Genomic DNA, 27,907 nt, shown 5'->3' on the forward strand with positions numbered 1-27,907 from the left:
CTTGTCAACGAAATAATACACACAATAGAAAACAAACAATATTGTACAGCCCTATTCATGGACATAGAGAAAGCTTTCGACAAAATAAACCACGAAAGCCTAATACAAACAATCAAGAAACAATTCCCGGAAAAAATATACCAAATAATAAAATCATACATAAGCAACAGAACCTTCACAGTAAAAATCAAGGACGCACACTCCGAAGCAAAAGACATCAAAGCAGGTGTTCCACAAGGAAGCGTCCTAGGACCCATACTATACACATTATACACGGCCAACATTCCAACAACTACCAATAGCAAAATACTGACATTCGCGGACGACACAGCCGTGCTAGTCAGGCACACTAACCCTGTAACAGCAGCCACAATACTACAAGAGCACATCACAAAAATAGAAAAGTGGCTACAGGACAAACAAATCAAAGCTAACCCTGACAAATGCAACCACATTACATTCACATTGAGAAAACAGATAACACCAAACATCTTCCTGAACGGCACGCAAATAACACAAACAAGGCAAGTCAAATACCTTGGACTTCACATAGATACACACTTCACATGGAAACAGCACATCAAATCAATAATAGACAAGATACAGATAGCAAGGAGACAAATGTACTGGCTAACAAGCCGAAAATCCAAACTAAGCACAGAAAACAAACTGAAAATATATAAAATAATCATAAAGCCAATCTGGACATACGGAATTCCACTATGGGGAACAGCAGCAATGAGCCATATAAACAAAATAGAAACAATCCAAGCCAAAATCCTTAGAACAATGGTAAACGCCCCGTGGTACGTTAGAAACGAGGACATAAGGAAAGACCTCGGAATATCAACGGTCAAGGAGGAGATTACCAGATTCGCAACAAGATACAGAACAAGAATAGAAACACACCCGAACCAGCTGGCAGTTGAAACGTGCAACACAACAAACATCGCAAGAAGACTAAAAAGGAAACACCCAATAGACCTCATAAAAGATATAACTTAGAAAAAACGAAGCTGGCACCCCGCTGGGGGTAGCCGCCCACATGCTATATTATTTTTTATTTATATTTTTTTTTCTTCACCAACAAGATATAACACTTTACCAAATGTCCGCAAGGACAAATTGTAAAATAACCAAAAAAAAAAAAAAAAAAAAAAAAAAAAAAAAAAAACTATCGTTTACATCTCGTTATTACTATTGTTTTTATCTCGTTATTAATATCGTTTTTATTAATAGTCGTTTATTTAACGATTCATTGAACATTTTGGCATTAAGATAATGAAAATAGTGGTTTTCTGACATTTTTTCTTTTAACTTTTCTTCAATCATCTACTAAATGATACTATTACCGGTAACTTCTATCGTAAGCTTTTGTAATAAATTTTGAGTTTAATTTATTCATTTAATCATTTCATACGTTTGTTTTAACTTCTTCTAGCTATTTTTTTGTTTTTTTTTATGTAAGTTATTGGTCGATAACAGGGATAATATACATGTAACAGAAATATTAATATATGGACGTAACAACGATTAATAGTCAATCCGATGAATTTTCATTAAAACTTGGTAATGTTTAATTTATCTTAACTGAAACAGCTATGTATAAACGATTCTATCGTTTTTTTTATTCTAGCATGGGTAACATTTGATATACGATTTATATTTAATATTAAATATTAAATAGATCTGGGATCTCTCTCTATTAGTGTTGTGTATTGCTTAAATACGAGTGCGTTGATTAATATTTTTTAGCGTTACGTGTCAAATTTCGCGAATTATAATAATAATAATAATAATAATAATAATAATAGTAATAAAGGAATAATCGTTAAATTGGAGAGAGAAGTACGTCTTTCCTTTTCGCACAATACAGTTCTCCTTGTTTAACAGGAGTTGAGATACCTCCACGCATGTTCTATACTCCTGTTACTTTCCCACAGTTCCAGACGTCTTTCATAGATGGCAGCATCGATCGCACACGCATTTCTCTAATTCATTGAATTTTCGATTATTCCGCTTTTGGAACACAAAATCCCGCACTTTTGGAATCGAAGGATATAGAAGGGATCCCTCAGAACATTCTCGCACCGACTTCGACCGGAATATGTGCCTAGTTACTGAGTTCTTAACAAATATTCGCGGCGAGGTCTTGTCACCCAGCTTCTCCAATTCCTTAGAGAGTGAATTAATATCGCATATAGTTGGAATTTGTAAAAATTCGCAGACCCGTACCGCGGTAGCCGCGGCATTTGCTACGACAATTGACCATAACTAATTAATTAAAGGGAAGTTCCTGTCGAAATTAGTATGCGAATCTTGCCAGAGGTTCTACCTTTGTCTTACGACACTGAAAGTTCACGAGTTTTGCCAGGAAAAAGAGTAATTAAGGAATGTGGCGGCACTCGACAACAAATACCACCACTAGACATCAACTAGAACCGGACGACGATAGCGCAGTGGTTAGCGCCTTTGGTTACGAACGTTCGGGACCCGGGTTTGAATCCCAGCGACTAGAGTCCGATATTTTTCTTCCTCGATACATAAATTAGAAGAAAATATAGTATAGAGTACCCCAGCAGCGACATCTACAGTCAGCAACTACAACTACATTGGAGCAGATCGAAAATCTATAGCGATCTTTCACAAAATAGTGTTCCCAGTGCACAAAATACTGATAACTTTAATAGATTTGAAAAATTAATCGTCAAACAAACAGAGCAAATTAATAACTTGCTATCATTAACACGCTCCGACGTAAAATGAAAACAATACACATAGCTCTTTGAAGTGCCAACGGTCTAGCTCAGCATAAATACGAGCTAGAACTCTTCCTTAAACTACAAGAAATAGACGTAATGCCTATATCTGAAAGACACTTCACCGATAAAAATTATCTGAAAATAAACGGTTATAACTTTCACCGTACTCCCACATCCCAGTGGAAAGACCCAAGGCGGCACTGGAATTATCATCAAGACCAGCATAAAACACTATGAGCTTCCATCATTCCAGAAGGACTACCTCCAAGCCACAAACGTAGCCGATAGAAGATTGGCTGGCATGGTCCAATCACCACTCCAGCAGTATACTGTCCTCCTAGACATTGTATTTCCAAAGAAGATTTCGAGAATTTCCTCGAAGACCTGGGCAATAGATTCATAGCTGGAGGAGACTATAACGCTAAAAATACGCAATGGGACAGCAGAATTATCAGAGAAAGAAGCAAGAATCTTTTGAAATGCATAAATGTCAACAGATTTAATTATCTCAGTACAAACGAACCCACTTACTGTTCCATTGACACTAACAAACCACCTGACTTATTAGATTTCTTTATAATTAAAAACATCTCGCCAAGATATCTCCAAATCAACTCTTCTGTGGAACTCTCTTCAGATCATTTACCCGTTATAGCAACAATTAACTCAATCATTATCATTATTGAAAGTCAACCTAATCGCCTCCGATCTACTCGCCGAAGATCAGGACCGTCGTTAGGTCGGACCGTGGAGGGTTTCCGTTACTGTGAGTAAAATATCAGAGAATATGACATTAAGAAAAGGAGAGAATAAGATATATTTAAATTTAAAAAATTATTGCATTTAATCAATTTTGAATAATAATCCTTGTTACGCCACGAGGCTCAGTGTAGATCGTATTTCTAACTGTCGCTCGCGGTCCTCCAACGTCGCAGACATATCCTCTTATCTACCCGACGAAAAACATACAATGTATCGACGAGCGTGTCACGTAAAATAATAATGAATTTAAGGAGAAAAGAAACTTTTATTTTTCTCTTTTGTTTACAATACACTTCCGAGCTCTAGACGTGACAGTTCAAGACTATCTGACTGCTCTACTGCTCTTACTGAGGAAAACTCGGTGTGGGTGTTCCCTTTGGAATTCAGAACGCGGATTCGTTGTCCACACTTTTTGGTGGAAAAGTGAGGGTAATGATCCGCGATGCCCATTGGTAAATGAATTAGGTAGTAAAGACAAGGAGAGCTAGATATGGCTCGTGGGCATCCTTGTTCATGGGAAAACTCTTATCTTGCCAGACACCCGCTTTCTCCGTATTAGGTAAGAGCGTGCAACAAACATAAACCGAAAATGTTTACGTGAAGGAAACTGAAACTGAACAGATTCGGTTTATGTCGTCTTCCTAGGCCTGTTGCGAGTTAATAGAACAATAGATAGGTCTTGGCGTCCGGACTACGGGGAATCTCGCAAGGACCGTCACATCTGGCGTGCCACATGGTAAAAAGGAAAATTGATTCGTGACAAGCGCATAGTTGTCACCAAGCAGCGAGTTCTAGAACCGTCGATTTCGGACCGTTATTTTATTCTCACAAAGAAGTCGGCCTACGTGATCATCGGCACGAGCGGTGGCGTGATCTGAGCGTAGTGGGGGTTGTCTCCCCGAAAGACAAAGAATCAGTCTAAGGGCAATCAGTCCGTTTTGAAAGGTCTAACTGCATACATTGAGAGCTCTGACGAACAAGGTCGCTTAGTCTAACGAATATTGAGAAATATCAAAAGTCGAGTCGAATTTCTGTAACGCATTAACTGTATTCATCGCCAAATAATTTGTGACGCTTTTATTATTATACAATTTATTGTTGAATATACACGCTATATTAACCTGTTAACACAGTGTTAAATTCACTGAACCACCCCTGTTATCTTAATCGAAACAAGGGGAACGACTATTTCGCGGCGTCGATTATACGAATCGTAACGAGAATTTACGTCTCCCGCTGACGCGTTTTCCTCGCGACCGCGTCTCTCCGCGAAAGGTTGTAACAGTCCTTGTTCTTGAATTTTGTACAAGTTTATTAGAGGTAAGAAAATAATATAGCTCAATGCGTATTAAAGAAAATTAATAATTAAAACGAAATTATTTTATTGTCAATATAATTATTTTCAGAAATATAAAATGTAACATCTTACACCATTCATAACAGTTAATGTATACCCGTAACTAACGATTAACGTACGATTAAAATACACAAAAGAAAGAGTAAATTGTAATTTCAATTATAACTTGAGACATAATTATAAACGTACTTCGTTCTTTATTTCTTATCTTCTACACTACATGGAACACATTTTAACCGTGAATTGAGCGACTTCACGATGCGAATGTTGTAATCGAAAGCATTCTAATCATATGATATTATTGATATTCAAACTTGATCTTCAGAATCTGGTCTTTAAATATCTGAAATTATTTTACATACAACGAATCAATTTTAACGTTCATGAAATAGTTAAATAATTTCTGTAAATTACCTTCGTTCTCTGTATAAATTTTCTCTATATAAACATATTCTTACTGTCCAACTTCTTCATCACTGATTGTTTTTAATAGTTCTTGAAACCCTACTTCCGATGGTAAACCGAGCAATTCACAACTACGTTTCCACAATCGGGTTGCTAATTCATCATTACAAGCCCTTGACGAGGGTCTTGCTGTTCTGCAGTTGCTAAAAGATAAATATATATTGTAGAATTAAATAAAAATTTTCAAAGAAAGGTAATGTCCTCTCAGAGATTCAAATTACCATAATAAACAACTAAATAAGAAATCTGTAATTAGAAATTTCTTATAAGTATAGGCCTATCTTTACGCCATTATACAATTTTGGCATGGGTTCCGTCAGGAACACATAAAAGAACTACGTGGACTCTTTGTCGGTAATACGACGATCGTGAAGAAAGGTATTTCGGAGTTGGAATATTAAATTATTAAGAAGATAATACACAAATTAGAATTTAGAATTTTTATTTGTTCCGCGCTCAATAATCAAGGATGTATAATAAACTCGGTATTTCCGACGAATAATTTGGAATGAAAGAGAGGAAGAACTGAAAGACATGATAGAAGAGGCATGTGGCGAGGGAAGCGGGCACGGGTAGAGAAGAAAGAGAGGAATGGAGATGTGATATTCAATGTGGCTGGCCAAGAGAGTAAATGAGAAGAGGTGTGGAGATGAAGATGAAGAATTTCGACCTGGTAAGGCTCACGGAGACGCAGATAGAAGAGCAAGACTGGCCAGCATAAATAATAAACTACCGGCAAGATCCAAGTAGTGCATTTCGACTTTCGAAGGGAGAACAGGAGGGAAGGGCACAGTCCTGATGGCGCGATAGCACTTGAAAGATACAGAAAATATAGAATATTTATCAAAATATTATCAAAATATGGAATATTTAGGAATATGGAGGTTCAGCAAGAAAATCTGAAGAGTGGTGACGATGTACAGCCGAAAAACGAAAGAAACAATGAAATCGATGGAGAAGGCATAGAGGAGAAAGAGGAAGAATCGCTGCTGATAGGAAGAGACTTCTATGCAAGAGTGAGAAAGAAAGAAATGCAAATGGGACGAAAGAAAAACAAAGGACAAGTCTAAACAAAAAGCCTGGATAGTGGACTACGTAACAGCAGATAAGAAAGCAAGCGAATAAGGGAGTGAGAATGGACTCGAATCACGTACAGTTAGGAGGAGCAATAAAAGGAACAGAGGGGTAGGAGAGATAAAGGAGGGAAATCAAAAGGAGTAACTAGTCGGAGAAAAGCGTAGAGTTCTACCGCAGAGGGAAGAGAAAAGGGACAGAATCAATAAGGAAATAAGGAGTCAATAAGGAAAGCAACATAGAAGTAAAGAAAGAGAGAGTTAAGAAAGGAACTGGGGAAGTTTCGAAGCGGAAAGATTAACAGAAGAGTTTACAAGCAAGAGAAACGAATATAGAAACTGAAAATATAAGAAAATGGAAAGGAAAAAGAAGGGAGTATTGAGCAAGAACATCAGGCTGAAGGAATGGAAGGCATATTTCGCAAGGCTGCTGGGAGTATAGGAGAGGGTAAAGTAGGAAATGAAAGGCATAACGAAAGAAGCGATCAGGACACTCGGAGAGTCGAAGAGGGCAGAGGCATGGATAAAATTGAGAACGAAGCCTGAAGACTCATACCAAGAGAGATTTGAGAAGAATTCTGTAGAAAGTTGAACAAGATCTGGAAAGGAGAAGGATTGTCGAAGGAATGGACGAACATAATTTACCCCACATACAAAAAGGAAAGAACGGAAGAAACGGAGTAGCGTACATACACTCGTACATGCTTTGTACAGCGTACAAAATATACGCAAACATCCTTAATGAAAGGCTAAAGGGAGAGATAGAGAGAAAGCTTAGAGGAGAGGGAACATCGTCCAAAAACGATGGACGCGATATACGTGATACATCGTGTAATTAACAGAGAAGAGGGAACTGTATGCATGCTTTATAAATTTGAGGGTGGCTTTTGATTGGATAGGTAGAAGCAAACTGGAGGAGAGGTTGGGGTGTAAAGGTGCAAAGGAATTTGAGGCGAAAAGTAACGGAAATATACCAGGAGACGAAGATGTGATAAAGGCAGGAAAGGGAAAAATGCAGGAATTTGAGACAACAAGGGGCGTACGGTAGAGTCCCATGCTATTCAACATATATCTGTTGAACATGCAGGAGGCTTTGAGAAAGAAAGGATGGAGAGGGGTACAGATAAGAAGGGAAAATATGTGGCCATTAACCTACGTGGATGATATACCGACGATGGCGGGAAGGAGTGACAAGTGTGTTCAAAAGACTGAGAAAGTGCCTGGAGAAGAAAGGACGCAAAATGAGCACGAGGAAAACGAAGATGATGCTATATTGTTCGAGAGAAGAGGAAGGAAAAGGAAAAATATGAGAAGAAGTGAAACTGAACAGGAGAAAGGTTGAAGGAGGCTAAAGAAGTAAGAATTTGGAAGTCATATTGAAGAGGAGTTGCAAGATGTAAAGACACAAATGGTCAGAGATAACAGGGCGACGATTGCAATAAAAAAAGACGTAATATTAGAGAGACAGACTATTTAAAGAATCATTTGATAGGGGAATGAGGATGTTCTAATCATCTAATGGAGAGTGTGCTAATGTATGGAGTCGCAATTTGGATGCAGTACGAAAAAGACGGGATTGGAAGGATAAAGAGAAAATATATCAAGGGTATACTGGGATAGAGGAACGCCAAACTACATCCTGGTGAAGGAGACCAAGATTGAGGAGGTCATGGACAAGATACTAAAGAGGGCAGTCAGATATCAAGTATCAGATCTAGTGGAGCAGATGTTTTTGAGAATTGGACTGAATGGGGGAGAAGATGAGGGGAAAACGTGAGATGGGAAAGGAGGAAAAGATAGAGGGGTGAAAGTATAACTGCATATACAAGAAGATAAGGGCAAAAGACATGCCGCGTTATGTGAGAAAGAGAGCACAAAGAGGAAAGACAGATTCATAACAGCAAGATTCAGATATGGAAATGAGAATAAGAATGTGCAATATGCATGGAGGTATAAAGAGGCGATAGAATATCTGGCGGAGAGCTGCGGAGACAGAAATGTGAGGTTGTATCATACGTAGAGCAGACTTTGTGGATAAAGCGGCAACAGGGCGGGGAGCAATGAAGAGAATTTTGAGAGAAAGGGAGGAGAGAAGAAGGTGGTAAGAGCAGGAAATAGCACCAAAGAAAACGAGCAATAACAGTAAGATAAAATAGGTTAAGTTAGTTTTAATAACAACTAGAGAAGTAAGTAGTAAAGCGTTAAAGAAAAATATTATTGTCGTATTGGGTAAAGATTATGTAGGATTGTTGGGCTAATAGTTGAAAGTCATTTACAGCCGAAAAGCAAGGATTAAATAAATGATGAAAAAAATAAAATATGTATATATGACAATATGAGTATTAAGATATACGAAACCACATTATAAGGGCAAATGTCCTCTATATATGTATCAACTTACTCATAGTATAGACCACTTTCTTTTCCTGCATTTTCGTCTACAGCACAATATAAAGTTGTTTGAGCACCCTGTTCGGCAGTTTTCATGAAAGGCTGAATCAACCTTACAATTGATGTTATACCTCGGAAAAACGATGCATCCATATATCGACACAATTCTGTTTTCACTACCCCAGGATGTAAAGAATATACGTGTATGCCTTGAATTTCAGCTGCTGAAAATGCGTAAAAAGATATAGGTATAAACAGAACTAGTAATTATACGCAGACATTCAAAACTCGACAAAGCATGCACCAAATGGAATGCTCAGTTGTTTAGGAATAGCACTAAAGCTTAAACAACTTCGAACAAGGATAGCGACAATCTCACTATGTACGACAAGATTCTGTCGGGTGGACAGAGAAGTAGAAATAGAACACTGGACATCAGGGATCAGCTAGGTTTCGAAAACTAAAATTATTTTGACCGGCAGTTCAACACAAGCGAGCATTCCAAACGAGAATTTTTGGGAGCGTTACGGAGCGTCAAATCGTTACAATTCAGTCTAGAAGACCTGAAATTTATCAAATGTGGTACAACACTTGCACATTTTGCGTATAAGTGCGTTAGTCGTATCTAAAAGGATTTGAAGAGCCGCAAGAAAGCTTAATTCGCGCACAGCATCTTGTACCAGCGCCCTATACCAAACCCCACTAAATAGCATAACGGTTCACGTTCAGAAAAATCTGACAAAATTGAATTTTTTGACTTTACATTTTTATTTACAAATCGTATGCACTCTACCAAAGCATCTTCCACGGTATCATTAAAAGATTGTCATTCGAAATTAAAAGAATGTCAATACAATTTTTTAAATTGTTCATAATTTTTAAGGCCATCTGTTAGTCTGGACATTTCACGACACAAAACTCAATTAAATTAATAATAAACACGAGTGTTTGCATGAGTGATACTGTTTAAGCGGTCCAGTTTCCACAATCTAAAGAACAAAATGATATGAAACTTAACATTTCACAATTTTGAAATAAAATTAACAAACTAAAAGGTTCCAGTAGGGAATACAAATACGAAAACATTTCCAAATTTGCAATTTTGTGTCTGTCTTTGCCCGATTCTGATGCAAATATAGGAAGATTTTTTTCTTTTTCCGTGAACGAAATACAAAGGAGAGGTCGGAACCAATTGAAACCAAAAATGGTTACTGCATTAAGCAGAATTCGATTAGATTTTAGGAATCTCAATGCACGTTGCTATTATAACTAACTAAATAACTAACGAAACGCTACAACTTTTCAAGACTAGTATGTACAAAAAAGAAACAAAACCATAGGAACTTGTTCATATTCTTAAACTCCATGAAACGGATGATAGTGATAATACCAACTGTTAAACTGCCTTTATATTTTATTTGTATTTTGCATTTTATTCATTTTCTGTATTTCGTCTATATTCTACATTTCATTCGTATTTTGTATCTTTTCAGTATTCTGTATTTTATTTGCATTCTATATTTTACATCTATAAAATTTTAGGAACGTTTAAAATATTTGTGCAATTAACCTACATTAATAGCTTATGAATAAATGAAATTATTTAGAATACATACAATAATTATATGAATAAATACTTCTCCTAACTAATAGTTTTGTGCTTTTATTCATTTTATTAATTTTTTAAATAATTTTATTGAAAGAATTTAATTTATATTAAATGATTTATTATTTATTTCATTAAAAGAAAATATTGTGCAAATCTTACCACTGAAATACATTCGAGCATGCGTGTGACTGTGAGTTACAGACTATGATTAATTTACAAACTACGACCTACAACCTACGCTGTGTCACTCAGGTAACGCAACGCAACGCAATGCATCGCGAGCGATGTGGCTGTAAAATGATCATGGGGCAATCTTAGCAGGAAAAGAATCGGGGATGCAAGTACATAATTTAACGAAAGTCGAACATTTAGATTAATTTGCGGTGTGACCGCCACCATAATTACAATGAAAAAATGTTGACCTTGGAAATTGAAGGTCTAGGTCAATTTTGCGGCTACTTTAGTTTGTAACTCTCCACCGATCCAAAGGTGTTGAATCATCTGCCATAACAAATATATAACTTTTTACATTCTGTACATTGTGCACATACCTTTACTAATTATTATTATCTCTATGCCTTTACAAACATTATTTTAGTAACGTATATAGAAATGTTCTCTTTCTTCACTTCTCAGTTACAGATGAAATGTTTATTTTAAAAACAATTGAATCAGTTCGTTTAGAGCGGAAATAATTAAAATTACTAAACCATATAATTTTTTAAAAGCATAATTCTGCTACTTACCGATTAACTTTTTGTTCAATTCTTTAGTAAATAAAATATTGGCCAGCTTACTTTGACAATAAGCTCTAACAGGTGAGTAAGAACGTTCCAAATTTAAATCCTCAAAATGTATATTACCACCTGTAACATGATATATGATGTAGTATGTATAGAAATAACTTATATAAATCAATAAATTTCATATTTTAAGTTAAATATTATTAGAAGGAACAACAAGACAGGCTTTAATATAATACCTTACTCCTTCAATATAGATAATTATGCAAGTCTTTGTACAAACCTTCTCTATGTGTTTTATAGCTAAAAATGAAACGAAAATATCATATAAACATAAAACTGTAAATATATTATCAATCATAATAAAAATATAAAATATGGGAAGAACTATAATGAATTTGCTTTTGATATAATGGAATACAGCAATAAATAAATAATTTACATATTTTATATTAATTTACTGAATTAACTTGAATAACAGAGTTAAGTGAATTATATTAAATAATAAATTGTTTTCCTACATAACAATTTGATATTATATTAATCCAGTGTTTTTATATTACTTTCGCATTTCGAAATTTCATTTGCTTCCTTGCGATACAAAACTCATTTCAACAATTCCTTCAATTTGCTCTCAAAGGAAATGACCATAGAACCACAAATCTCAGCAACAACTAAAGCTGCTAAATCAACTCCTATCTATATCGACGCATAGATAACAGAGTCAACCCTTAAATGATATCGCAGGAATTGACAGCTATAGCATAAAACAGCTAAAAAACAGCTTAAATCAAGTCAAGGTACAGACAAGTATTCCTAGCATATTTCACAAAGTGACTTAGATACTTAAAGATAAATATACTGGATGGCATACGTATCAAATTAAAATCGAAAGGAACCGTAAAATTGTCATTACAGGATTTCACTCGTGAACTTATTTCAAAAGCATAGCAAAGGAACTGTGAATGCAGAACCATCAAATAAAAACAATAGCTAATACGACCAAACTTGACACGAAGCAACCACTGCCATTATTATTAGTCGAACTTGAATCTAAAAGCAACAATATTGGTATCTTCAACATGAAAAAAATATTAAATATAATTATAACAGTAGAACCTTCACGTCACAAAACAAACATATCTAAATGTATTCGATGCCAAAAATATGGCCACTCTAGGAATTAATGTAACGATTATTAATGTAAATTTATTCACTATTAGATCATCTTCCGAAAATCAATCCCATGTTATTACAGCAACTAACTCAATTGTAGCAACCTAACATAGCAAAACACACGAATTTGATGGTCGCAGCCGGAGACCTTACAAAGTCATTCTATCTAAAATGGCTCGCAAAGTCCCCTCCGACGGCCTCCAGATTAACAGGGTGGCGAAGATCCTTCTAATGAATTATTTGTAACGAAACCTGTTTACCGGGGAAAAGAGGAGCATTGCCAAGTTGTACCCTGTACCAACGACGACGGAGATGACGATTATGACATAACAGATGAAGACATAGCGGCCTATAAATAGATGGTATAATATTGGATGTAAGGAGTTGCTAACTAGGTTTTATTACCGAAGTTACGCAAAATGATTTAGTGGAGTACGTTTGCTCGTAACGATTACGAGTATATAACATTGTGAATTGCAACGACGACCTTCAACTGGACGAAGAAATAGTTTTATGAATTTATGTCGACTCGGTCAAATACTAAGAAAAGATAAAGGACCAACGACGTATGACGAACACGGCTATGACTCTGGACAACGCATAAAATTTAAACAATATGGATATGTCGAGCAAAGGAAAAGAAGTTACGGCGCAGGGTACATCGAAGTCCCCAGGCCCCGTCGGTAGTATAAGTGGTTCTCCAGGCTCATCCCGACGATCATCTGGAACAGATGCAACTGGAAAAACAACGGGGGGAAAGTCAGTTCCAGGGCCTCCCCTCGTGCGGTAAAAACGACCGAGGATTTTTCTCAGGCAGAAGACGATGTGGAAGTAGTGAATACTCACTATAGAGCAGTCAGATCTGACAATACGTCGAAGGAAAATGCTAAAAATGGGATAGGCCTTCAAACAGGTAAAGTGATGGAGGAGATATCAATAATTCCCTAAAGAGGAAGAAGGCAACAATGATGATGGTGATATGAGGAGGATGTCGAGGATGCAACAGATATATGGAATGTATAAAAATAAAAATGGCTTCATAGTAATAGATTTATAGATTGGGGAGCACAAGGCGGGTATGGGTTTCCAACGCGTGAGACCACGCCGTGGAAGATCCCGATGAAACCGATATATTCTCCTATAGTCGGTTGGCTTGTTGATCCGGTGCAGAGAATTTCGGTGAAATTGATAGCCCCATGCCTGTCAAAACCATTCACCTCACCTTCGCATTGGGGCTCCCCGTCACCCTATACCGGCTCTGGCCGGGGTAGGAAACGAAAAAGTGAATGGTACCTGGACAGGGATTCATGGCGACGACTCGGCAAACAAAATTTAATGAAATTATGTGGGATACAACTACAAATACGAGTAACGATGGAATTAGACTCGTTAGGTTTATGACGATCTGCGGTACAATCGCTCGCTGGAAAGTACATTTTCAGTGAGAATATGGCTAAGCAAATACCATTTGTATTTAATCATCACGGGACGAAATGATCATCAATAAGAGACACGTTTCAAATAGTACAATTGCATTGTAAACTAGCTTAGGTAGGATAGGGAACCGATACAACGGAAGGGACCCTCAAAGCAGTATCGGGTCCATTCCTTCCGTCACCGGATGCGTCTGAGAGCGGAGCTCCTTCACCATCACCTTATATGGACGTCCCCAAGAATCGAAGTCAACCAAATGGACAAGATCCGATCAATCCCAAACTTTCGCTATGTCGCGGTACAGTCCGGATCGTTCGACACGGGAAATTTCAGCCTCGTCACAGTGATTCCTCCACTGGGTCTACTAAAATCGTCGCCGAACCCAAACGCACCGCATTCTGATCTCAGTGATCTCAGGGATCCATCAATATATAGACCTACAGCGACATTGAGACACCACGACACTAATATCAATCACGGAGCACCCCTTTCACCCGACGCAGATGCTTACCGAACTTCGCTTCACCATGTTCAACGGGAACCCGAGGTTCTCAGTCCAGTCCGAAAGCGTTCGATCGCGAACGTTTACCCTGAGGCTTCCCCACTTCCTAGAGTGAACGTTGAAATCATTCAAAACGAGAACCTGACACAGACAACATCTCCTCGCGTAATCACCAGCTTCAAGAACTTTACAAACACCGCAGACCCACTGTTAGATGGGACGTGTCTACCACATGGGGGTGATATTAAAACTGATCGCAGGGGAACATATCTGTTAGATACATTAAGTAAAAACGGGATTGTATCCATTAGAGTAAATAAAAAATATACGTTTTACAAGAACGGGAGGACTACTTTTCTGGACATGATTAGTATGTACAAAGGACTGGTAAGGAAGTGCAAGAGAAGTAAAATACCTAACGTGTTGTTAGCCTCTGACCATACTTTATGTTTTAAATGATTTTTAAACTATTAAGACGAGACGTAATGTCCATAATTTTAAATACTCAATGAAAGAAATGGGTACAGATAATTTTATTTTAAAACTTGACTTAAATTATCAAAACTTATTTATTCAGAATTCAAACGACGAGGACACGCATGGAGAACGTTTCCAGGCTACTGTAGAAACGACATGTGTCTCCAAACTAAAGAAAGTTTACCCTGTTACAAGTAAGAAGAACAGAAACTATTGGCGGTGTGAAGAAAATACTTAGGGCGGAGGTCTTTATCAAGCACTATTTCTTTAAAGATTTGATCTAAGAGAGACTGATCGATGTACAGTATTTTTTCACATATGAAATGATTGCTAATATTCTCACTGAAAATCTGTTAAAGTTAAAACATCAGAATTTCTTAGGACTTGTAGGGAAGGGTTGAGGATAACAATATCTCCCTGCATTACGAACGCGCGTGAGCGTACGGGCTAATTATATTCAACATAGCGATATCGAATAAATGTGTGTTACTTTGTCTTCCGTATTTTGTGCATTTTATATTCATAATAAGCGCTCGTATATTTAAATATTCTGTCAATGAATTCTCTACACTGCCAAACATAACTCAAATAAAATAAAAAGGAAAATATAGTAAAAAAAAAATAATAGAAATTGCGTATTCTTTGCTGAACTTTCGTTCATACTTATTGGTGTCTTCACACTTTTGGCTGGAACACGTTTGAGGCGCTCATGCTGTAGGGATGTCTCAATCCGATTCGACTCTTCAGAAAATCGATTTCTTTGTTTACAAGGTCGATTTTTTAATAAGAATTCTTTGCTTTTCGATTTTTCTGAGAATCAGTGCTTTACCCTATTTGCCGACTTTATCAATCGAAGAAATGATGCTTTAATGGGTCTTCCGGGATTTAAAACGTTGGATCAACCAATGAGATCATAGCATCATCCAAACATGCAACAATATATCCAACTATCAACATTATTGCGAAAAAGTATTAACGTTTGATCAAAAGGGTACTTTATCCCGATCTAGACATACTAAGTAGCTCTTAACGGATACACTTCGTGATGATTTGTCCAATGGGTATAATTTTTCGGCTTCTTATGTATTGTAAAACACTGAAAATTTTATGGTAGGATTTAGAGTTTATCGCGTATTTATGAAAAAGTAAGGTTCCAAGAATTCGTTCAAAATTTGCGAAAACCATCCTTCCGGATATTTAACACCGGATAGATAACCATGTGTAATACATGCAGCATGGACTATGATACTTATTATCATACGAACGCTAATAGAGACACATGATATAATCACAATTGCATAGAGATAATTATTATCTACACCATCGGCTGGGTACATAGCCAACATATGATGATCAGACGTTTGAATCATCTCCACCAATAACCTCTGACACAGGTAGTAGAATATCCTCACATGAAGAATCGATACAGATAATGCTACAAATTATTTATTTCAACAATTTTATTATCGAGCACAAACTTACTTTAGGAAACGTCTATATAAACTCCAAAAGCATGCGCAGTCCGGTGAAGTTTAATACAGAAGGAGTCCACGCGGTTAGTTTAAGTTGTCGACATGTGACAATAAGCCTATTATTTTCACAACACTGACGAGGAAATCAAAGAGAAATCTTAGTAATTTTAACAAATTTACAAGTTACAAAATTACAACAATTTACATGAATCAATTAGAGATATTATCATCACTGTTTAATCAGTGATGTACAACCACGTACAGAGCTAACAGCAATGGGTAAATACCTGAACCTGAACTTCATGTTTGAGACACGTGGCTAAAATCACTAACGACGAACCCAATTTATTCTCTCTCTCTCTCTCTCTCTCTCTCTCTCTCTCTCTCTCTCTCTCTCTCTCTCTCTAGCTTTCAACTAATCATATACAATTATTATTATTATTGCTACTTACCCAAATGTGCAGCTGATGAAACATTAATTATTCTACAACCTGGTCCAGATTCTACTATTCTTGGTAACAGTAGAAGTGTTAAAAGAAAATGTGCCAAATGATTAACTTGAATGTGAGTCTCGAAACCATTTTCAGTTTTTTCAAATGGATGCAAGAATACTCCTGCATTATTAATTAATATGTGGATAGCCGGTTCAGTTTTTAAAAGGTGCTGTGCACAGTTCTTAACGCTTGTTAAATTACTGAGATCCAACTGACAAATTACTAATTGTCCTGGTTTATCTTCAGGGTTTTTCTCACCAGCACTGAAATTTTATATATCATAAATCTTATAAAGTACATTGAACAGTAAATACAACAATACATACAAAAGAAAATCGAATTCCTCTCGAATTCCGCTACGAATTTTTAAACAGTGTAATAGCTTCAATAAATAAATATAATCAAATTAACAAATCCAATGTAGCAGTGTTTATGGAATGTATAAAATAGTGACTCAGAAAATGTTTCCAATAGATAGATACAATGATAAACAATTTTAAAACGAACTGTGAATTTATCTTTTAAAAATTATTATCCAAGTTCAAACTTAGTGCCTCTTGCGAAACAGTAAACCATAAAAAAATGGCTTCAGTCTAACATATATACATTTATAAAACATAGAAAAGATTGTATGAAACAAAATTAAATAGTTTTGAATAACATATCGCCTCATACAGAAATAATGTATTTTTAACAAAATCCTATGTTTCATATAACTGACATATTTTTTAATTCTTTTTTAATTCAATCAAGCAGAAAAATCGAAGCATTTGTATCCGATAATTTTGCAGAATTTGCGTGGAAAGATACAGAAAATATATATAGTAATTACTAGTTTACAAGATAATAATTCGAGAGAAATATGGACTAACATTAAAAATTAAAATATTGGAAAATAAAAACAAAAATATAAAATATCGGCAATTATTTACATAATTGTAATAATTATCTTTCTTATAATTATCTATCTCGTTGATTTTGATGACATTAATGTACGTTGTTGACAATATCCTGAATAACTTCGCTTACCAGTAAATATGAAACCGGAATTTTTATATAGAAAATACACGTTTATTGTATGAAAATGATTAAAAATATTTTATTCGAAGTATTGCCCATCGCTAGCTATACATTTTTCCCACCTGTCTGGCAATTGGTGGATGCCACGCCAAAAAAACTGTCTCTCTTTTGAGGCAAACCAGTCATCGAGCCATTTTCGTACATTTTCGTAAGAAGTGAAGTGCTGGTCAGAAAGTGCGTGTCCCATCGATGTAAATAAATAGTAATCGGACGGAGCCAAGTCTGGTGAGTAAGCCGCGTGCGAAAGTATTTCCTAACTGAACGCTTCAATCGTTTCCTTGACCGGTTTTGCTGTATGCGATGGTACATTATCATGGAGCAAAATTACTTTGTGTTGCCTTTTTTGATATTCTGGTCGTTTTTCACGCAAAGTTTGATTCAAATCGATCATTTGTTGTCGGTAGCGCTCAGTATTAACGGTTTGGCCAGGTTTTAACAGCTCATAATAGATCACACCCTTCTGATCCCACCAAACACAGAGCATTGTCTTCCATCCATAGCGATTTGGTCTGGTAGTCGATGTCAGTGGTTCGCCTGGAGCTACCCATGATCTTTTACGCTTAGGATTCTCAAAATATATCCACTTTTCATAGCCAGTCACAATTCAGTGGAGAAATGACTTTCTTCTGTATCTGGCGAGCAGCATTTCGCAAGTGGTTTTTCGGTTTTCCTGCTGTCTTTCATTCAGTTCATATGGAACCCATTTTCCCACCTTTTGAATATTTCCCATGGCTTTCAAACGTATGGAGACGGCTTCTCGCGTCACGTTTAATCGATCAGCGAGTTGTTGTTGCGTTTGAGCGTCATCCTCATCCAACGATGCTTGCAATTCGCTGTCTTGAAACTTTTCCGGTGGTCTTCCACGTCCTTCGTCCCTCGCGTCAAAATTGCCACTTCTGAATTTTTTAAACCACTCAAAGCACTGTGATTTACCAAGAGCATGCTCACCGTAAGCTTCGACAAGCATTCGATGCGATTCTGCAGCAGTTTTCTTCAAATGGTAACAGAAAATCAATGCTGTCCGCAAATCGTAGTTTCCAGGCACAAAATTCGACATGTTCAACGCTATTACAAACTATGCTGTTGTATGAAACTTGTATTGTTGTAAGTCGAAAATGTTTGTAAGATGTCAACAAAGACTTTTGGCATCAATGACGCAGTTTAGTGATAACTACATTATCAGCTAGGGCCATCTATAGGCAAATTCCGGTTTCATACTTACAGACCTGATATACAAATAATCGCTGCTCATATAACTTTATTATACATATAACTACAGTTTCAGAGTTATACGCGAAAATATCGTATTTACATATACGAGGTATCTCGTTTAACTAGAAATGGCACAATATCTCACGAAGGATTAAAGTTATCACAAAAATGTTTTAATAAAAGTTAGAAGGAATGAGAAAGTGAAACTGAATCAATCGCCTGAACCAGTTTTGAAAAGAATGTAAAAAAAGCAGAACTACGATATATTCTAGACATTGTAGAATACAGTCGATTATTCTTTTGAATATTTTGTTAAAATGACGCAAGATGCAATACGAGCTTGCAATTATCATAAAAAATATATCACTGAAAAGAATGAAAATTTCGGCGTTAATTGAAAATCAGCGAGAATACGGACATCTTAGAACTTAAACGCGAAAAGTGTTTTGTTCGTAATTTGTCGTATTTGTTTACATGAAAATGTTTTGGTGGAGAAGCGCACCTCGTTCGTTTCCCACTTACTATAAAACACTAACAAAGTTACTGTGCTTCCATGTATTCCCACTTTTCAAGAAATGGGAAGAGACAAACAGATTTTCGAAGAAATTCAAAATTTGATAGACATGCCAAGACTAAAAATAATTCAACCGACGAGAACAAGGTGGCTAAAATTGTTCGAAAGTATCCAATGAATACTGCAACAATCGAAAATACTGTATAGAATATTTGCAGTGGCAGTTATTAAAGATGAACATGGATCCGCCACTGAGAAACGATCTTCAACAGCTTAAATCATTTATCCGCTAAAACATATCTAGAATTTTTGAATTATGTGTTACAGATATTTACAAACATTAACTCATTGCTCGAGAGTTGCACAATTGTAATTCACCGTTTGCTACTGGAATGCCACACAGTTTTACGAATGAGAGATTTTAATTTTACCAAGTATGATATAATACAACAAAGAAATTTACACAAAGTAAATCTTTTCAATGAAAATATATAATTTACTGCTTCTGAAAATCTATAATTTACTGATAATCAATCATCGATGATGAATACACCAGAAATACTATCAACCAGATACGAGACAGTACAGCAGAAATTCCAAACGATGAAGAAATTAGAGATTTTCTTGCAAACAACAACAGGATTTGAATTATCCTTTACTCATGTGCCACTACATCACCCGCCTACCAGTGATAACGTTTTTATGTTATATTTACAATAGGTTTTCTTTGCTGTACATACGGTCATACGACTTCGCTCGTCGTTTTCGAATGCGGTTGCGAGAGAATTCAGCATCTGTGGATTTGTCGTTTCGATGCGGGGTAAAGCACCGTCCGCTTGTTATCAAACCCGTGCAAATGTTGCGCGACGTCTTCGATATGCGGCGGTGGATACTTGTCGGAACGGTGCGGGCGTTCAACGCACGGTCGTCGCGATGTCGTAGGCCTCCGTTCTTCTTTGGTATGACGTGCAGATGTGATGCCCATGGACTTTTCACTGGCCGCATTACTCCTTGCTCGATCATCGTCTCAAATCCCGTCTTCGCCTACTTGTGTCGATCGAAGGCGAGGCGTCGAGTTTCGCTGCAGACGGAAGAGCCGGGCCTGGTTTTTGAAATGATGTACCACGCTGTGTCGTATTTTGTCTATACCGAACGAGTGGACGAGTCGCGTCCGAAAATTCGATGAGATGTCGGTGATATATCGATTCACCGACGACTGTTTTGCTCGATATAGCCTCAGTCGTGTCCGTGTGTCGTGTTGTCGATAGGTTGCTGGTCTTGTCGCTGTGGCGTCGATTTCGAGGCGTCGATTTCGGCCAGTAACCCGTAGTGGCTTAAGAAGTCCACGCCGATGAAAGGCCGATGCTAACGTCCGCCACCGTGAAACGCTATTTCGTGTTCTTCGTGCTGGTAGGTCCCGTTTCTGATCCAAGGTGAACATTCGGCAAAATGACCGTTGGGATATGATATTTCATTAGGCACCTCGATTCGGTGACGTACATTATCGCCGAGTGCTGCCACATCTTTATTTCCGTCATCAGCCCATCGGTTCCGAAGCGTGGCCTAGTCTCTGATGTGGATCGAGATGTGGTTAATGTTACAGGACCAAGACACCGGCGCCAAAAGAGCCGAAAATTGCCGGACTAGGTGGTCGGCTCTCAGGTATTAGAAAAACAAAGGAAGCGCGACGAGCGAAACGGTCACCACATAAGTAATGAGGCAAAAACAATGACATTTGTAGATAATTATCAAACCATATTCCAAATTAATATTTTTAGAAATATTATATTATTAAGAAATACATAGTTTTGCTAGAGATACCACGGTATCGCAAGTTCCACTACCAGAATTCTCTCTCTTTTACAACCTTTATATCATTTCGAGACACCATGTATAAGAATATATAATTCTTTATTAGTGTATGATTAGTTTCAAAATTAGTATATAATCTATTTCTGTTTCAAATTAGAATAATTGTTCTAACTTATCTTTTCAATTGTGAATATAACGAGAAATACTCTTTTTAATATTTATAAAATTTTAATAAAATTTGGCTTTTGAAAAATGGAGTTACAAAGTAAAACGTTAAACGGCAAAAGAAATATACAATATTTTATCAAAACAACTAAGTAATTAAATTATCGATTAATTTTAAATACGTACATTTTTGAACCACTACAATTTATTAGAATTTAGATTTCCATTTAAACAATAATGAGATGAGCATAAAATATATCGCGCTGCTTTAATTTAAAAGGAAATATTTTTTCAAGAAGTATATTTCAAATTCATTTTTTAAATAAAAAATAATTTTCAAATACCTTGACGTAGTTTCTTTTATGTCATTCACTGCTTCTGTTGCTTTATTAATGTCACGACATGCTAAAATTACTCGAGCACCTAAAAAATAAAAAGTATCTTATTATTTTTGTTAATATAAATATGTAATACGTGTATGTAATGTATAATACAAACTACAAATAAGTCATGGTTAAAACAGTTGTATATTTGAAAACGTATTCTAAGCTATATCATACCCCTAATTGCTATATACGTTCTCTATAATATAAAGAAGAATCGCACATTAACTTACAATCCTCTTATCAGAAGGCATTCTTGTCTTTCTATTTATCACCTGATATTAACACTATACCTACCGACTCTTCTTGTATACCTAATCCTACCATGTCCAGTCAAAATGACCGTTCCTTTAAAAAAAGTTATTGTTTTTCTAATTAAACGTATAAAATATATAAATAAATAAAGTAAATTTATTGCTGAATGAATTAGTATATGAACAACCTCCATAAAATGACGATACAAATTTATTTTTATATAATTTCAATTATAAACTAGAAAAGAGTTATGGAAAGTAAGGAATTAAATAATTCAGAGGTTTTGAGTGCAGATAAAAATGAAGGAGTGAGTCATGCAGGAGGAAAAGTTGCACTTGAAACTGCGATGAAATATATTAAGCAGCAAGAAAATTCATCTGCAATTGATATCTTATTTTTTAAAAAGTGACACAATGTCAGATTGATAGACGAGATTAAACTAAAAAAGCAGAAAAAGATTACCAATTCCTTTGTAAAAAAAAAGAATATTTTATAAATATTGTTTAGATGTATATACTAGGTATGTACAATAGAAATTATTGATATACTTATACGTTAATCTTTGTTCTGTAACTACCTAGAAATAATAACTACCTAGAAATAATAATAATAAGAAACATGTTGTCTGATTAACCGACCAGGAGTCCAATCCTACAGCAGCCTGTTAAGCGTAAGTGTACTGTATGTATAATATATAACGTTTTAGTCAATAAACACTCTTTTTGTAGAATAAAAAATTTAGTTATAAAGTTCACAGAAAACATCGCCATTAATAAAAACAATTTAACAGTAGCAGTGCCTTTGAATTTACAAAAATTTAATTGTGCATAAAAATATATAACATAAAAAAGTTACGCATAGGTAATTGATAAGAACTCTTGTTCTTATTACTCTTTTTGTTGCTAGGTAATAATAATTTTATTGAATCATGTACTTTGCCTTAGTAACATTAAGAATATGTCTAAAATTTCATATTGATTACAATATAACAATATCTTAGTTACATTAATATATAATGAGTCTATACTAGATGTAAGAAATGATAAACTAAATATTTGACTGCATTTGAAATTGTACATACAGTAGGTCACAAGAAGATCTGGACACCATACCATTTTAATTTCTGAGCTCTATATTTTCAATAAATCTACAAGGACCAACAAAAATGTATTACAGCGCGTTAAACTGCACTATACAGACAACAGCAGAAAAAATCTTTTGAGTTATTATTTATTGTCGTCTAAATATTTAAAAGAACATAGAGAAGGAATAAATCTTTATATTATAAAAAGTTTTGGACACTAATACTAATTATACACATAAAACTAAACAACTAAATTATACATATAAAATTAAAACTATTAATGACTATTCATATTTAAAATTTAATATTAAGTTGGATATCCCATATGTGTGGTGACATGGTGTAAACATTTTCACACAATGGAATTAGTTTATTTAAATAATCAACACTGACTTGTTTCCATTCTTCTTTCAAACGTTTTCTTTCATTGTTCTATTGACATTTCTAACATTCTGTTAATTCTACAATCTAATTCCTCCAATACATGTTTCGTAGGATTTAAGGTCAGGGAACATGTAAAACATGTGCACAATTACAAAGAAAAGATTTTTGAACAATCCATACCTCGTGCTTTGGATCATTATTATAGAACAGCTTAAAAGTCTCATAAATCCCCATATTAAAAGTATTTTCTTGAAAATTGTTTTTTGTAATGTATAAATATTTATGTAAAATGTGTAAATATGTATAAACTTTTATCAAAAATACTGTAACATAATGTAATACACTTCTATAGATCCTTGTACATTAATTGAAATTATAGAACTTAGAAATCAATATTATACAGTGTCTGAATTTCTTTTGTGAGCAATTATATACTAAATTCAGGTATATTCCAAGAAAATTTCACGAGATATTAATAGCATTATTAATAATAATGTATTAATCAAACTGTCCATACATATGTATTTATGTAGAATGAATATAGTAATTACAGTCACATGTTTCCACCCATAAATGTGTCAAAATACACTTAACCTTATGTTTTATATTGGAACTATAGGAAATTTTTAACGAAAAAACGAATTTCCACAACTAACCATATATAAATTCATAATATACTCAACAAGACGAATCGAATAACATAAAATTTGTCATGAACGCTGAATGGTCCAATTCCTAGGAATGTTTCTAAACTTAAAATAACACAAATATAATATACAAATATAATAAGCATAAAACAAATAGTTATGTATAAATACTTATAATATAGATTCATTCAGTCTTCGATAATATAATATTTATTTATTCAACAATATCGTTTCTAATTTTAGAGTAATTATAATAAAGTAGATTATCGTAAAGTAGAGTACATCGTAATAGATTATAATTAAAAAAAAAAAAAACAAAAAATATTCTTTCACATAAATATTTCAAGTTTTTAAAAAATATGACATTAGTAATCATAAGCAAAATAATACTATAATAATCCAAGCTTGAACAAACATGGTGTGACAAATTGATTTAACAATGCAAGAAGTAATCTTTAATTAACTACTTTGAATACATGCTTCTAATTATATTCTAAACGATATAATACTAATAATATATAATAAATAATATATTAATAAAGGAGCGTGTACATATATGTATATAAAGACTTACCACTCTCTTGCACAATCAAACAAACTATTGGTGAAATTTTACTAGTTACACTTTACTGCTATTAGTTAAAGGTTATAAAGTACTATAGTGCTAATAAATTCTTTTGCATAATAATAGCAAATTTAATAACGAAACAAGCTAAATTTTGTACGTCAATTTTATAAATTACTAAAGTATCTATTTCTAGTATCTCTCATATTCGATGGATATTCGATGTAAAATAATATAATTGTTCAACGAAAGTCTGTAACCTAAAACTTATTATACGCCAATCCAATAATGGTATTATAATAAAATTATAAAATAATAATTTATGAAAAAATTTATATACCACTTTCGATATTGATTCTTACTTCTCACTGTTAAGATTAACAGTAGTGAAAAAGTTATATATTTAAATAATATGTGCATGCAAAGTACAAAGCATAATAATTTAATTTTTGGTTAAACTACATTTTATTAATTGCACTATTTTGTGCAATTAATTTTGTGCAATCTTATAGTTTTCTATGTGTTTCTATCTAAAATGTGGTGTCAAAAGTATTTCCTAATATGTAATATAGTCTAATTTTTTATATATTTACCTATGTAACTTATTGTAAAGAACCATATATAAACATTTTATATTGTGTGTTACAAAAATAATTTATAACCTTCACAAAATATATATAATATATTAAAACTTATTCAGGTAATGTAGATTATATAAAGATTTATATATATTTTATTACACATATTATATAGGAATAAGTACAGTTAAATCAAAATAGTACAAAGAATAAAGAACAAGATAGGAATCTATTAAAATAAATAGTGAAATTTGTCTTATAAGACAGATATGCCACAGTACTTAATGGAAAGAGATATAAGAAAAAAACAGTCTTATGACAAGGTGCAAATCTAGGGCAAAATGAGGTAATATGGAAAATAGATATTGAAGAAAAGAAGAAGAAAGAACATGCAAGATATATGAAAGGAATATAGGAAAGATTAAATACCTGGTGGAAGTTTATATAGACATGGAATAGATAAATTTAAGTATTGACAAGATGTGTTGCATGATAAAAGGGATGAAGTAGTGAAATGGCTTAGAAGCACATATAGAATAAAAATAGAAGAGAAATTGATACCAAATAAAAACCAAGTTCCATTTCTTAACTACAAAATCAAAGTTAAATAAACATATATGTATATATAAATATATATGTATTGTCTGAATTTATAAAGCTCTATATCATGATCATATAAAAACTAATTTAACTCCTATACATATACATATGCATAAATATACATATACATATATGTGCATGTAATATATATATATAAATGTACATGAGTTTCTTACTTATCATGTAACATTGTAATAGACAGTATTATTAGAAATATATTAACTGCAGAAATGAATAATTAGATATTATCGTATAATAAATTATAATTGATATTTTCTCTTGAAATTTTTCAATAATTAAATGTCTGTAATAAACAAAATTATACATTTGATAGAATTATTATTTTGTAGATTTATAGGTAAAAAAATTTGAAAATTCAAGTGCAAAAATTGCTCATAATATATAAAAATATATAAAATATCCCAAGGATGGTTTTCCTTATGATATTCAGTGGACACAAAAAATCTTCTGGAGACTAAATTTTATATCTTTAATGATGTTCATAAAAACATAAATTTGTATAAACATTTATAATTTATTCATAACACTGATACTTTATTTTAGAACCTGTTATCACATTCATACCTATATTGATAATATTAGTAACAGTAATAACTTTTATGTAATATATTTTGTTTAATATGTTAGAACATGATACTTATGTCACTAAGTATATGTATACATTTAACATATGACCTAGTTATGATAATATTTGGCAGTAATAAATTTTTAAACTGTTCATAGCTAAAGTGGAATACTAATATGTGTAACGTAGTAAACACATGACATAAATAAGTAAATATATATATACACAATATATATAATATAAGATACTAAATGCAAATATAACATATATAATGTACTAATTGTGCTACAAGTACAACATCATTAACTATATAAAATGTATAAAATTATAAAAGTAATATTTTAAAAATTATCTCGTAACTATATAAATGAATTATATATCATGTCAATAACATAAATAGTGCAAATATTCTTACCTCTTCTATATATATCCCTAGCTGTTTCTTTCCCAATTCCACAATTTGCACCTGTTATAATTACAGTTTTTCCAATCAAACGGACATTGTTGTTACAATAGTTACTAAAAAACCTCATATTTAAAACAATTTGCTCGTACTAATTGCAATAACATACAATAAAAGAATCTATTTATTCAGAACTGCGATCCGTCTTCTTAAGTATAACGAGGCTTTCTACCTTTCAATTCCACTCACTGCGTCATTACATTGAGCGGGTATACGGTACTTCCACCAAACAGCATACCGTACTTCCATATAAAAGGAGTGGGGTACAAAATAGTGATTATATAGCAAATAAACGCTGCAACATTATTGATATCGTTATTAGAATGGCGATATAGTTAAACGTCCTAAAAATATCATTGATTGATAAATAGACTATTGATTGATAAATATCTAAAAACAATTTAAAATACGCAAATGGGTATGTATAAAAGGATGCATAATATACTAACGACACATATGACATAAGTTATATCTATACATGGAATAATAATATACATATAGCAGTATCATCTATGATACATTATTTAATAATGTATATGCATTGATTTTTTTTCATAGATTTCATAGATTCATAGATTTACTTTTACAGTCAATCTGATATATTATAGTTTACGTTACAATAAGTTACCAACATTTTATCTAAATTTGAATTGTCAATTTTATGTGAAATACAACCGTTATCTACTTGTTAAATTTTTCGATATCTTAGTATGTCTGTTTTTTATTCGATTTCCAATTCAGGTTGTAGATAATGCAATACATTTGAGCAAACTAAACTATTAAAAATTCAAGACACTAAACCAGCAAACAATTAAAAATTCTGAACATGCAACTTGATGTAATCTACATAAGGTTAACTACA

General features: G+C 34.0%; 1 protein-coding gene and 1 long non-coding RNA gene across 3 annotated transcripts; one reads left to right on the forward strand and one right to left on the reverse strand.

Moving 5' to 3' along the window:
- Nucleotides 1-4,889: 4,889 nt before the first annotated feature.
- On the reverse strand, nt 4,890-27,355 carry LOC132911160 (retinol dehydrogenase 12-like). Of its 2 annotated transcripts, none has more exons than XM_060967571.1 (7): nt 26,998-27,355; nt 21,845-21,923; nt 16,676-16,980; nt 11,166-11,285; nt 8,821-9,031; nt 5,296-5,489; nt 4,890-5,224 (listed from the first exon to the last, which is right to left on the reverse strand). In XM_060967571.1, exons 1-6 carry the CDS (start codon nt 27,113-27,115, stop codon nt 5,336-5,338), a joined length of 987 nt encoding a protein of 328 aa, XP_060823554.1. In that variant the 5' UTR covers nt 27,116-27,355; the 3' UTR covers nt 4,890-5,224; nt 5,296-5,335. The 2 variants fall into 2 exon arrangements, with proteins under 2 accessions (XP_060823554.1, XP_060823553.1); XM_060967570.1 differs by having other exon boundaries at nt 8,821-9,034; nt 26,998-27,288.
- On the forward strand, nt 25,056-26,979 carry LOC132911167 (uncharacterized). Its single transcript, XR_009658926.1, has 2 exons — nt 25,056-25,828; nt 26,347-26,979. It is a non-coding gene; the product is annotated as an uncharacterized LOC132911167 (long non-coding RNA).
- Nucleotides 27,356-27,907: the final 552 nt, after the last annotated feature.

Source organism: Bombus pascuorum, chromosome 10 (assembly GCF_905332965.1).
Source record: "Bombus pascuorum chromosome 10, iyBomPasc1.1, whole genome shotgun sequence".
NCBI classification, from domain to species: domain Eukaryota; kingdom Metazoa; phylum Arthropoda; class Insecta; order Hymenoptera; family Apidae; genus Bombus; species Bombus pascuorum.

Excerpts from the sequence above, each read along its gene's own strand:
- LOC132911160 (XM_060967570.1), bottom strand. The coding sequence starts at position 27,115 with ATGAGGTTTTTTAGTAACTATTGTAACAACAATGTCCGTTTGATTGGA. Across the intron at positions 21,924-26,997 it reads TAGGGATATATATAGAAGAG|GTGCTCGAGTAATTTTAGCA; the intron begins GTAAGAATATTT and ends TTTATTTTTTAG. Across the intron at positions 11,286-16,675 it reads TTCATCAGCTGCACATTTGG|GTGGTAATATACATTTTGAG; the intron begins GTAAGTAGCAAT and ends ATCATGTTACAG.